Source organism: Chrysemys picta, chromosome 8, assembly GCF_011386835.1.
Source record: "Chrysemys picta bellii isolate R12L10 chromosome 8, ASM1138683v2, whole genome shotgun sequence".
Lineage (NCBI taxonomy): Eukaryota > Metazoa > Chordata > Testudines > Emydidae > Chrysemys > Chrysemys picta.
In genome coordinates this window covers 11,408,131-11,421,981 of record NC_088798.1, presented here as the reverse complement: position 1 = coordinate 11,421,981, position 13,851 = coordinate 11,408,131, and the positions used below count along the sequence as shown (strand labels likewise).

General features: G+C 40.1%; 1 protein-coding gene across 1 annotated transcript in view; it reads left to right on the top strand.

The window, feature by feature from the left end:
- The window catches only part of SLC1A7 (solute carrier family 1 member 7), an 89,262-nt gene that overhangs the window by 1,339 nt on the left and 74,072 nt on the right, over positions 1-13,851 (top strand). Inside the window, exon 2 of the mRNA XM_005284831.3 lies at positions 266-345. Coding sequence (XP_005284888.2) covers positions 266-345 — 80 coding nt within the window. The remainder of the gene's footprint in view (positions 1-265; positions 346-13,851) is intronic.

Sequence of the window (13,851 nt, the reverse complement as noted above, 5' to 3'; positions counted from 1 at the left end):
ATTTCAAAGTGTCCCTGAGTGAAGCAAAGCTTATTTTATTTTCTCCGGAATCAGAACACATTACTTTGCCTTAGTCATTTAAAAAAAAATCCCCAACTTCTTCCATCTGTACCACTTGAAATGATATGCAGTAGTTGCAAGTAATATAAACTGATCGTACAATTTTATGAGATCATTCAGTTTTACCAGCAGCTGTAAGGTGCTTTGTGAAGAAAGACAATCTTACACATCAAAACCATAAACACATCTCTCCGTATATTTGTAGGAAATTAGTTATTTCCAATTCCCTGGGGAGTTATTGATGAGGATGCTGAAAATGTTGATTCTACCACTGGTTGTCTCAAGGTAAGTGAGTGCGACGATTTGCTCAAAAAATAGATCTAGTGTTCTAAATGAGGCAACAAAACCACCTTTTCATTGTAACTAAGTTGTTGTGTAAGTGCAAAGACTATTGTAGACAGCGCTGTAATGCATTAATATTTGTGATGGATTTATGAACATGGTTAGAAAAACATGGCTTTAGCTGAAGAGAGTTCTGGATCAATAGGGACATCCTGCTAGAATAACCCACAGAAATATTGTTTGCTTACAAGCTACCTTTTGAAATGAATTTATATTTTTCATTTTTAAAAAAATGATTTTTTATTGAAACTAAACAAATTAGTATGAATCAGCCACCATACCATAAACTAAATCTAATCAGTTGAAAGAATGTAACTTGCAAGTCATACAAAACACCACAATTTACAGTTCTTTGCCATATTTTGAGAGAGAGACTTGCTGTAGTATGATGAATAATGAAAGAATATATGTGGTCACTAAATTAGCATGTGTTTTGTATTAACTTCAACTGGAGATGTGGGTGTTCTGACAATCAGGTCCATAATGCTTTGAAAAAAGCATTATATAGACTAGATTATGTGCTCAAAATATTACCTCTGTCTCTTTCCAAGAGTTCATGAAATACAAATGTATGTGTCTAATGTCCTGGCTGCATAGTGGTGTTTATTCCAGATCACTTATAAACTCACTCAAATAAAAAATGACTTTATTGGAGACCTTTTGTTTATTGAGAGAAAACTGTAAAGTAGGTATGAAATCTCAAGAGCGGTATTTGCCAAACCTTGCTCTGAGCCTGTCAGTCAGACGTACTAAGAGAAATGACAAGTGTAATAAGGAGAAATGGGATTCCAAACTGAAAACATTTTTTTTTCCCATTGGAATGTACATTCGTTTTCACAAAGACGACTAGGACAGCTTATCCACAGTTGAGACAAAGTTAATGTTAATTTGTCTCTTACTCTGGACGCACTGTATACTTCCAGTGTTAGCAGAGCACTATTATGTAAGCTCACATAGCTTTTACCTCCGAGGCATTACTAATCAGTAAAGGCAAGTATAAACTAACATGCATTGAATGGAAAATGGCATCCCTGATGAACTTCCAGCTTAATTAATCCCTTCTGGAAACAATACCATAACTAATTTTATATAGTGCCTTTGCCAAGCTTGGCAAAATTCAACTTTTTAAAATAATTTCAATGGCTAATATCCATGTTTATTTTAAGCACCTTTTCCTATATTTATTTAAGTTTTCACAGTTGTGGGAAGTTATGTGGGGGGTCAGACATTAGTGAGTCAGACAGTAATTATTTAATGAGAGGAGACATTGTGATTCAAAAAAATTAAAGTTTTGTAACCGTTAAAACCCAAATTGTCACCATCATGTCAAAATATACAAAATAAAGATTCTTAAATCAAACTCTAATTAGTTCTCAAGCAGTATTTTTTGTTACTTTGCCCATCTGTAAATTTGGATTACTATCAATGGAAATATTTTTGTTGTTTTGTGGGTGTAAACTGTCCCACTGTGTAGAAAAGATAGGAAGTATGGCAAGAGACCACCCTGGCTTAACCAGGAGATCTTCAATGATCTAAAACTCAAAAAAGAGTCCTATGAAAAGTGGAAACTCTGTCAAATTACAAAGGATGAATATAAACAAATAACACAAGTATATAGGGACAAAATTAGAAAAGCCAAGGCACAAAACGAGATCAAACTAGCTAGGGACATAAAAGGAAACAAGAAAACATTCTACAAATACATTAGAAGCAAGAGGAAGACCCAGGACAGAGTAGGCCTGTTACTCAATGAGGGGGGAAAGACAATAACAGAAAAGCACCAGGGCCTGATGAAATGTATCCTAGAATACTCCAGGAGTTGACTGAGGAGATATCTGAGCCATTAGCAATCATCTTTGAAAAGTCATGGAAGACGGGGAGACATTCCAGAAGACTGGAAAAGGGCAAATATCGTGCCCTTCTAGAAAAAGGGAAATAAGGACAACCCGGGGAATTACAGACCAGTCAGCTTAACTTCTGTTCCCAGAAAGATAATGGAGCAATAATTAAGCAATCAATTTGCAAACACCTAGACGATAAGAAGGTGATAAATAACAGTCAGCATGGATTTGTCACGAACAAATCGTGTCAAACCAACCTGATAGTTTTCTTTGACAGGGTAACAAGCCTTGTGGATGGGGGGAAGCAGTAGATGTGGTATATCTTGACTTTAGTAAGGCTTTTGATACTGTCTTGCATAACAAACAAACTAGGGAAATACAACCTAGATGGAGCTACTACAAGGAGGGTGCATAACTGGTTGGAAAATAATTCCCAGAGAGTAGTTACCAGTGGTTCACAGTCATGCTGGAAGGGCATAACAAGTGGGGGGATTGGTCCTGGGTCTGGTTCTGTTCAATATCTTCATCAATGATTTAGATAATGGCATAGAGACTACACTTATAAAGTTTGTGGACGATACCAAGCAGGGAGGGGTTGCAAGTGCTTTGGAGAATAGGATTAAAATTCAAAATGATCTTGACAAACTGGAGAAATGGACTGAAGTAAATAGGATGAAATTCAATAAGGACTAATGCAAAGTACTCCACTTAGGAAGGAACAATCAGTTGCACACATACAAAATGGGAAATGACTGCCTAGCAAGGACTACTGCGGAAAGGGATCTGGGGGTCATAGTAGATCACAAGCTAAATATGAGTCAACAGTGTAACCCTGTTGCAAAAAAAGCAAACATCATTCTGGGATATATTAGCAGGAATATTGTAAGCCAGATACGAGAAGTAATTCTTCCGCTCTACTCCGCACTGATTAGGCCTGAACTGGAGTATTGTGTCCAGTTCTGGGCGCCACATTTCAGGAAAGATGTGGACAAATTGGAGAAAGTCCAGAGAAGAACGACAAAAATGATTAAAGGTCTAGAAAACATGACCTATGAGGGAAGATTGAAGAAATTGGGTTTGTTTAGTCTGGAGAAGAGAAGACTGAGAGGCGACATGATAACAGTTTTCAAGTATATAAAAGTTGTTACAAGGAGGAGGGAGAAAAATTGGTCTCCTTAACCTCTGAGGATAGGACAAGAAGCAATGGGCTTAAATTGCAGCAAGGGCAGTTTAGGTTGGACATTAGAAAAAACTTCCTAACTGTCAGAGTCGTTAAGCACTGGAATAAATTGCCTAGGGAGGTTGTGGAATCTCCATCATTGGGGATTTTTAAGAGCATGTTGGACAAACACCTGTCAGGGATGGTCTAGATAATACTTAGTCCTGCCTTGAGTGCAGGGGACTGGACTAGATGACCTCTCAAGGTCCCTTCCAGTTCTATGATTCTATGGTACAAAATATGTAGGCATGATAGTAGGTCACACTGGTGGGGGAGTGGCACTGTATGTGAAAGAAAGCATAGAGTCAAATACAGTAAAAATCTTAAATGAATCAAACAATACCATAGAATCTCTATGGATAGAAATTCCATGCTTGAATAAGAAGATTATGTCAGTAGGAACATACTGACGACCACCTGATCAGGATGGTGACTATGATTGTGAAATACTCAGGGAGATTAGAGAGACCACAAAAACAGAAAACCCAATAATAATGGGGGATTTCAACTATCCACATATTAACTGGGAACATGTCACCTCAGGATGGGATGCAGACATAAAATTTCTAGACACCATTAATGACTGCTTCTTGGAGCAGCTAACCCTGAAGCCCACAAGAGGAGAGGCAATTCCTGATTTAGTTCTAAATGGCACACAGGATCTAATTCAAGAGGTGAATATAGCTGAAGCTCTTAGTAATAGCAACCATAGTGGAATTAAATGTAACATCCATGTATGGGGGAAAATGCCAAAGAAACCCAGCACAGTACCATTTAACTTCAAATAGGAGAACTACACAAAAACGAGGAAGCCAATTAAACAGAAATTAAAAGGAACAGTCACAAGCTGCATGGACACTTTTTAAAAACACTATGACAGAGGCTCAAACTAACTGTATAACCAAAATAAAAAACAGAGGACCAAAAAAAAAAATGCCATCATGGCAAAACAACACAGTAAAAGAGGCAGTTAGAGACAAAACGACATCCTTTAAAAATTGGAAGTTAAATCCTACTGAGGAAAATAGAAAGGAGCATAAATTCTCGCAAGTCAAGTGTAAAAGTATAATTAGGGAGGCCAAAAACGAAGAGCAACAGTAAAAGACACAACAAAAATTGCTGTTAGTTTTTAAGTACAGCAGAAGCAGAAAGCCTGCCAAACAATCAGTGGGGCCACTGGACAATCGAGGTGCGAAAGGCCGTTGCGGAGAAGCTAAATGAATTCTTTGCGTTGGTCTTCAGGGCAGAGGATGTGAGGGAGATTCCCACACCTGAGCCATTCTTTTTAGGTGACAGATATGAGGAACTGTCCTAAAGTGACATGTCAATAGAGGATGATTTGGAACAAATTGATAAACAGAAATAAGTCACCAGGACCAGATGGTATTCGCCCAAGTGTTCTGAAGGAATTTAAATATGAAATCGCAGAGCTGCTAACTGTGGTATGTAAGTTATGACTAAGCCTCTGTACCATATGACTGGCAGATAACTAATGTGAGGCCAATTTTTTAAAAAGGCTCCAGAGGTGATCCTGGTAATTACAGGCCAATAAGCTTCACTTCAGTACCAGGCAAATTGGCTGAAACGATAGTAAAAAATAGAATTATCAGACACATAGATGAACACAATATGTTCGGGGGTAGAGTCAACATAGCTTTTGTAAAGGGAAATCATGCCTCACCAATATATTAGAATTCTTTGAGGGGGTCAAGAAACTTGTGGAAAGGGTGATCCAGTAGAAGTAGTGTACTTGGACTTTCAGAAAGCCATTGGCAAGATCCCCACCAAAGTCTCTTAAGCAAAGTAAAGGGTCATGGGATAAGAGGGAAGGTCCTCTTATGGATCAGTAACTGGTTAAAAGACAGGAAACAAAGGGTAGGAATAAACGTCCAGTTTTCACAGTGGAGAGAGGTAAATAGCAGAGTCTGTACTAGGTCTGATAAATGCAAAGTAATACACATTGGAAAACATAATCCCAACTATACATACGAAACAATGGGGTCTAAATTAGCTATTACCACTCAAGAAAGAGATCTTGGAGTCATCATGGATAGTTCTCTGAAAACACCTATTAAATGTGCAGCAGCAGTACAAAAGAAACCCCAGAATGTCAGGAACCATTGGGAAAGGGATAGATAGTAAGACAGACAACATCATATTGCCACTGTATAAATCCATGGTAGACCCACACCTTGTATACTGCATTCAGTTCTGATCACTCCATCTCAAAAAAGATATATTAGAATTGGAAAAAAGTACAGAGGGCAACAAAAATGACTAGGGGTATGGAGCTGCTTGTATATGATGGGAGATTTAAAAGTCTAGGACTGTTCAGTCTGGAAAAGAGATGACTGAGGAGAGATATGACAGAGGTCTACAATATTGTGAATGATGTAGAGAAAGTGAATAAAGTGTTATTTACCCCTTCACATAACACAGGAATCAGGGATCACCCAATGAAATTAATAGGCAGCAGATTTAAAACAAACATAAGGAAGTCCTTCACACAATGCACACCCTTGTGGTTGCCAGGGGATATTATGGAGGCCAAAAGTATAACTGGGTTAAAAAAAGAATTAGATCAGTTCATGGATGATAGGTCTGTCAATGGCTATTAGCCAAGATGGTCAAAGATGCAACCCCATGCTCTGGGTGTCCTTAAACCTCTGACTGACAGAAGCTGGGAATGGATGATAGGGGGTAGATCACTTGATAAATTGCCCTGTTCTGTTCACTACCTCTGAAGTATCTGGCACCAACCACCTTTCGGAAGAGAGGGTACTGGGCTAGGTGGACCATTTGTCTGACCCAGTACGGCCATTCGTATGTTCTTGTGTGTGGTGATATCAACATTTACCAACATTTACTGATAAAAATCTAATCCTTCCAAGCCTACTCATGTACATATATGCTATCGCATTTTCCCCCATACCAAATATAATTATATCACACATTTATAATAAGTATGTTCCACTCTGATTTCATGTTGTATTGTTCTATATTGTGCTCTTAAACTGTAAACTCTTTTGGACAGGTAACCTGTAATTTGTTTGGCATAGCTCTCCTGCTGTACAAATGCTTTAATAATAACAGTAGACAGAATGGCCCAGATCCTTAGTTATGGTTGAGAAATGCACAGCACAGCTCAGGAGAGGGGTACAAAGGTGACGTTTGCACTCCCGCTGTTCTGGGCCAGCTGTGCGCCAGTGCAGCTCCCTGACATAATGTAGAACAGCCTTTCATCTACTCAAAATCATTCTATCTGCCAGTGGCTGCAAAGGACTGATATAACAGCCAAAGATTAGTAGGATATAGGAAAGAAAACCTCTGCCATATTCCCTGCGCTGACAGCCGTAGAGTGGGGACATGTAGGAGCTACTATACTAACACCCCACCCCAGTGGATGGCCCTCCCAGCCTGGGGTGGTCCTTCCATGGACAGCTATCCTGTATACAGGGCCAGAATCTGCTGGCGGTGCAAAGCAAAGTGGCCAAACTACAGAGTAGGATCTGAGCCAATATCTCTTGCAATATTTGGTGTTTTTCTTAAAGCACCACCTCCTAGAGTCAGGTGAATACATCACAATCTCAGCTTTCGTTTAAAAACAAAAATAAGTTTTGAGTCTCATGGTTGCACAGAACAGCTTAAAAATGTGACTCCTAAAAGCTCAGACACAACAAGGTAAATAAACAGAACCCCACTGCCACAGGGTGACGCCGGCCCTTTAAGAGGGAGTAGGCTCAGTGCACCTGTGATTCATCAGCTGCCTCCCAGTTGGGTTTAAAAGAGGGCAGCTGGGCCCTAGAAGGTGAGAGACCTGGTGAGTTAGGGTTGCCCTAGCATACAGACTCAATTCAGGAAAAAGGCAGGTGAGGGACCCGGGAGACTCTGGAAGGTCCCTGATGGAAACTGTAGGTGGTTTCGGGGGACGCCAGACGATAGGAGAGCAGTAATAATAATAGGCATTTGCTGGCTAACTTCCCCAAGCTAGAGAGCAAGGGCTGGAGAGAGCTAAAGGCCAGAGAGCAACAGAGGGAGTTGCCTTCCGATTTTTAAGCTGGAGAGCCAAAGCTGAGGGCTGGAGAGGATGAAGCAGGGCCGGCTCCAGGCACCAGGCACCTAAGCACATGCTTGGGGCGGCACCTGGTAAGGGGCGGCGGGGGGAGCGCGGCGCAGTGTGGCATTCTGTGGGGGGGGGGGCGCTCCAGCGGCGTGGTGCTTGGGGGGGGGCCTCTGGTAGTGCGGTGCTTGGTGGGGGGGCGGCGTGGGCATGGCGCTGGGGGGGTCCGGCGGTGCTCGGTGGGGGGCGGGGGTGGGCTCTGGGGGCTCGGTGGGGGGTGGCACGGGGCTCGGTGTTCGGGGGGAGGTATTCCGGCGGTGCTTGGCGGGGGGGGCAGGCTCTGGCGGCGTGGCGCTCGGGGGAGGGGGTTCCTGGCGGCGTGGCGCTCGGCGGGGGGGCAGCGCTGGGGGGGAGGTGGCGCGGCACGATGCTCGGCGGGGGTTTGGGGGGTGGCACTTTTTTTTGATGCTTGGGGCAGCAAAAATGTTAGAGCCAGCCCTGGGATGAAGACAGGGGAACAGCGGAGCGGCTCACCTGCTGATGTCTTAGTGCCAGAGAGCTGAACCCAGGAATGCTCTGCTGGTGAGGATGATCTCCTAGCAAAGAGGCTGTAGGGGTTCCTGCTGGTAAAAGTGGGGTTCCATTCTAGCTGGAAGGGCTGGAGTGGCTGTCCTAGCAGAGAGAGAGAAGAAAACTGACAAGGAGTCTAAGTGTGGCAGAAAACACTGGAGTATGGTATGGAAGGACACCCAGCAGAAATGCTGCACGGGTGCGGTGTGGTTCCCACTGAGAAGAGTAGGGTTTTAAGCACTATATACACTGAGTGTGGGAAATGGACTATGTTTGGGACTTTTGTTGAAGACGGGCTCAAGAAGAGCTGTTATTCAAGCAAGAGAGCCTGAAGTGGAGCTATTGGGGATTCTGAACGGGGAAACTGAGGCAGACAACCCTATGAGGGTGCTCAAGGAGGAGCCGCTGGAGCTCATCAACATTAATATTTTTTACAATCTCGTGGTTTTTAACTCCATCTCATAATTATTTGGAAGCCTGATTCATTATTTTTGAAACCTTGGGGTTGTCAGTACTGCTATAGAATTAAATATAGTTATACACAGCACATAATTGTTATAGAGGGGACTCAATGGGCATAGACAAAGGAAAAGAGACGTGTTCAGGGGAAAACTGAAAATAAAAGGTCAATTATATGTGGGGAAGGGGTGAGGCAAGGATAGAAGGGGGCTCCTGCTACGGGGCTAAAAATAGCAATGTAGACACCAGCCCGAGCTCCAGACCAAGTGGGAACATCTACACGGCTATTTTTTGTGCTGTAGGACAAGCCCAAGTCTGTACAGCCAGGCTCTAAGACTTGCTGCTGGGGGTCTTTTTTAGCAGTGTAGACATATCCACAGAGTCTGCTGCACCCTGCCTCCTCCGCTGTTCACCGCAGGAGAACAAGAGCCCATATTCAGACATAAACTAATTATGCATTTGTACACCATAATTTGCACACACAAAAAGTAACTTTTTAAAGAAAGAGGTGGAGCCTGGAGAAGGGAGAATTAATAGAAATATGCAGAATTCAAAAACAAGCAAGCAAATCCTGATGACAGAAAATGAGCTAAACTATGTGTTTCCTTTGTTTTTATTAATCTCCCATCAATGTAGCAATGTCTCATTCACTCTTTCTAAAGCTGTAATAGGATCACTGTATTCAATCAGTGATAAAATTTACAAGGGAAAACCATAGTATACAATATCATGAATGTTAAGAAAGAGACTTGCCACCTGAAGATATGGGGAAAATGTTACTTGACCATTAAAATCATTACATTAAGATTAAGAGACAATATTTCACAAACTATATTAGATCTCAAAAGTCTAAGTAAATTGAGATTGCAAGACAGTAATGTATGAAGGGACAAATAATTGCAAAGGCATTTTCTGAGACTGCCTGAAATCAAGAAAATTTGGGGCTAAAAATCTTATAAATAGTTTATAGTAGTATTCATAAAGGAAATCCTCCTTTGTCTGTTAGACTATGGACCTAATCTGGCTGTCACTGAAATTGTCATGGAGCATGATTGGGCTTTATATGATTTAGCAGATGGCTCAAATCTAAAAAAAAATCCCCCCAGAAATAACCAATGGGTTAACAGTTGAAGCTTGTTAGTCACAAAGAATATTATTTTAAGACATTGTAAAGAAATGTCAAGACTTTCTGAGAAGCAATTGCCAGGCATGAGGAGGTAATACATGGAAAACAAATAGGTCTGAAAGAATTTGCAATTTGTTCTTGAAATACTCAGTAGTGAAATGCTACAAGACCAGATGTTAGACACTGATGAATGTTGCTGTAGTTGTCTACTGTGTTGTACACTGTGTGCGTACATATACACATAGGGCACTGAGTTTAAAACCTTTTTATTTTCTTAACGAGAAAAAGGAATGGGAATATTAAAGGAATATTAAAGGAAAAGCGGATTGTAACAGACAACTGATTTGAGCCAGATCTTGGAATTCAGTAACCCCAAACCTGGACTGTGCTCTGGCCCTTTATACCACTCTACCAGGTGGATCCACCCACTGAATTTGGGCCATGGAGGATATTCTGCAACAGAGGATCTGTCTCCCTTACTCAGTTCTTACTCAGCCAAAACTTCCATTGACTTCTGTTCTTTGGGCCAGGGACTGTCTGTTACTTTGTGTTTGTAGAGTCGCTAGCATAATGGGGCTTGATCCTGATTGAGATCTTTGAGTGCTATCAGAATGCAAGTAATAATAATAATAATTATTAATAGTACAAAATATATTTACTATTTATATGCAAAATATTACAGTAAAAATCTTGGGGCCAGTCTCTGATTCAGATAAGCACACGCATACATGGCTGTAACTGAGATGAATGGGAAATGTGAATGTTTATTTTATGTTTATTAGCCCCCTAATATGTTTAAGAAATTTGGGCCCAGATCAGCTATGCTAATTTATACCAGCTGAGTATCTGACTCAGTGTTTAAATTTACCAAGAAACTATTACAGTATAAATAAGTAGTCCCTTGACCTGTTTAGTTCTGTATTACACGGCTTCCCCCAGCAGATGGCTCTGTTCTAGAAGGCTATGTACATTTCTAATTGCTAGCTAGACAACATGAATGTTCACACTCATTCAGCTGCATTAAAAACACATTTCAATAAGATGTTCTAGGGTATTTTTTAATGCTATGCGAGTGCTACCTCCGTGCCTACCCAGAAGACAAGAAAAGGTCTCATCTCTCTGAATTGACTTAAATATGAGACATATTTTTTAGGGCTGTTGATTATTCGTAGTTAACTCATGCGATTAACTCAAAAAATTAATCACAATTTTAAAAAATTAATTGCAATTAATCGCAGTTTTAATTGCACTGTTAAACAATAGAATACCAATTGAAATTTATAAAATATTTTGGATGTTTTTCTACATTTTCATATATATTGTATTCTGTGTTGTAACTGAAATCAAAGTGCATATTTTTTATTATAAATATTTGCACTGTAAAAATGATAAAAGAAACAGTATTTTTCTATTCACCTCATACAGGTACTGTACTGCAATCTCTGTCGTGAAAATGCAAGTTACAAATGTAGATTCTTTTGTTGTTACATAACTGCACTCAAAAACAAAACAATGTAAAACGTCAGAGCCTACAAGTTCACTCAGTCCGACTTCTTTTTCAGCCAGTCACTAAGAGACAAACAAGTTTGTTTACATTTACAGGAGATAATACTGCCCTCTTCTTATTTACAATGTCACCAGAAAGTGAGAACAGGCATTTGCTTGGCACTTTTGTAGCCGGCACTGCAAGGTATTTACATGCCAGATATGCTAAACAGAAGTCTTAAAAGAGCAACACTCTGATGCGGAAACTACAGAACCCGAACCACCAAAAAAGAAAAACAATCGTCTGCTGGTGGTATCTGACTCAGATAATGAAAATGAACATGCATTGGTCTGTACTGCTTTGGACTGTTATCGAGCAGAACCTATCATCAGCATGGATCCATGTCCCCTGGAATGGTGGTTGAAGCATGAAGGGACATATAAATCTTTAGTGTATCTGGCACGTAAATATCTTGCGATGCCGGCTACAACAGAGCCATGCAAACACCTGTTCTCAATTTCAGGTGACATTGTAAACAAGAAGCAAACAGCATTATCTCCTGCAAATGTAAACAAACTTGTTCGTCTGAGCGATTGGCTGAAACAAGAAGTAGGACTGAGTGGACTTCAGCCTCTAAAATTTTACACTGTTTTATTTTTTAATGCAATTTTTTTTTACATAATTCTATATTTGTTAGTTCAATTTTCATGATAAAGCGATTGCACTACAGTACTTGTATTAGGTGAATTGAAAAATACTTTTTCTTTTGTTTTTTACAGTGCAAGCACTTGTAATCAAAAATAAATATAAAGTGAGCCCTGTATACTTTGTATTCTGTGTTGTAATTGAAATCAATACATTTGAAAACGTAGAAAATATCCAAAAATATTTAAATAAACGGTATTCTATTAATGTTTAACAGTGTGATTAATCGCACGATTAATTTTTTTAATCGCTTCACAGCCCTAATATTTTTTAATTTTTGACTTGTTTCCCTCCCACACAGCTAATGCTCCCTGGATGAATGGATAGTTTGGAATGATATAGGAATCATTTTCAGTCTCTCATTAATAATTGACATGTTTAATTAAGCCAGGTTTACAGCAGACACCTCTGTGTCTTGTAGATACCTTAAGTGCTGCCCTTATAAGTGAGGGGAACAGATATTCAGGACTGCCTGACATGTCAGCACCATCTCATTATATTAGTTAGTGCTAATGTAAAACTTCCGGGCAAACATTTGCTGTCTATACTGCAGAAGTGATGATAGTCAAACTTGTGCACTGAGACCAGGTGCAATTCATGTAGCAAGATTGCATGTTGAATAACAGACACTAATGATATATGCCGAAAGATCACTATTCTTTTAAATTCTGTGGTTGAGAGAGGGCATTAGACAGTGTAAACTAGACGTTTTTAAAATGTTTGCCCATCATTGTATAAGTTAACAGTGATTTAATTACTTTGATCCATCTTCTTATGTCCCAACCTAGTCTAGTCTTTGATTAATTTTCCTATGGTCATGGTACTTATCACACTGCTTTTTGCATTTACCTTTGAATAACTTGCTGTTTGAAGACAAATAAACATGATAATGGAAATAATGCTGTTAGTATGTTCCAATGATATTACTATACGTTATACACTATGAGCCAAATTTTCCTCTCATTTTACCAGTGTTACTCTAAGGTAACTTCATTTGGCCAGAACCTCAACTGAAACAAATCAGCATAGTTCCATTGACTTAAAAATAGAGCTATGCGGATTTCCATTAGCTGAGGTTCTGTCCGATTCAATTCAATTGATTTAATCCAAATTTACACCAGTGTAAGTACCAGCAGAACTGGGCCTTTTCAGTCCAGCTCTCTTCCTGCTTGATTGGACAAACTTTTTAATGCAGTCACAAATACAGACTCCAGTTCTCCAAATGTTTATACATGTATATGCAGTCCCATTGAGTTCAAAGAGAAAGAAGGAAGGATGGTCCAACAGTTAGGGCACTAGGTTAGGATTTGGGAGAGTAGGGTTCACTTTTCTGCTCTGCTACATACTTCCTGTGTGACCTTAGGCAAGTCACTTAGCATTTCTAGGTATGTTTACACAGCCTTCGGCAGCGAGCTTCCTAGCCTGGGCCAATAGATTTGGGCTAGTGGGGCTCACACTAGTGCTCTAAAAATAACTTTAGATAGCACTCTGAAGTTGTGGCTTGGGCTCGAACTTGGGCCCTGAAGCCCATCTCCCAGTTATTTTTAGAGCACTAGCATGAATTCTACTAGCCCAAATCCATTGACCTGGGCTGGGAGGCTCGTTTCTGCGGGGTGTGTAGACATATCCTCTGTGCCTCAATTCCTCATCCATACCACTGGGATAACAGTACTTTCCTACTTCACAGGGGGGTTTTGAGGGTAAATAAATTAAAGATTGCAAAGTGCCTTGAGATATTCTGATGAAAAGTGCTATATAACTACTACTATTATTATTATTAGTGGGTAAGTGCTGGCAGGATAGCAATTTAAATGGTCAAAAGTCTGAAACTTGCCATAACTTGTGCCTATGATCCTGCCACATGTATGTTCCCTTTTAGAGAGACTCAGCCCATTCCGTTTCATCTTGGAGTTAATGATAATTTCTTATTATTTTAGTATCAACAGTTTGCTATGCACTTGAGATAACTAAAGAACGTACAGG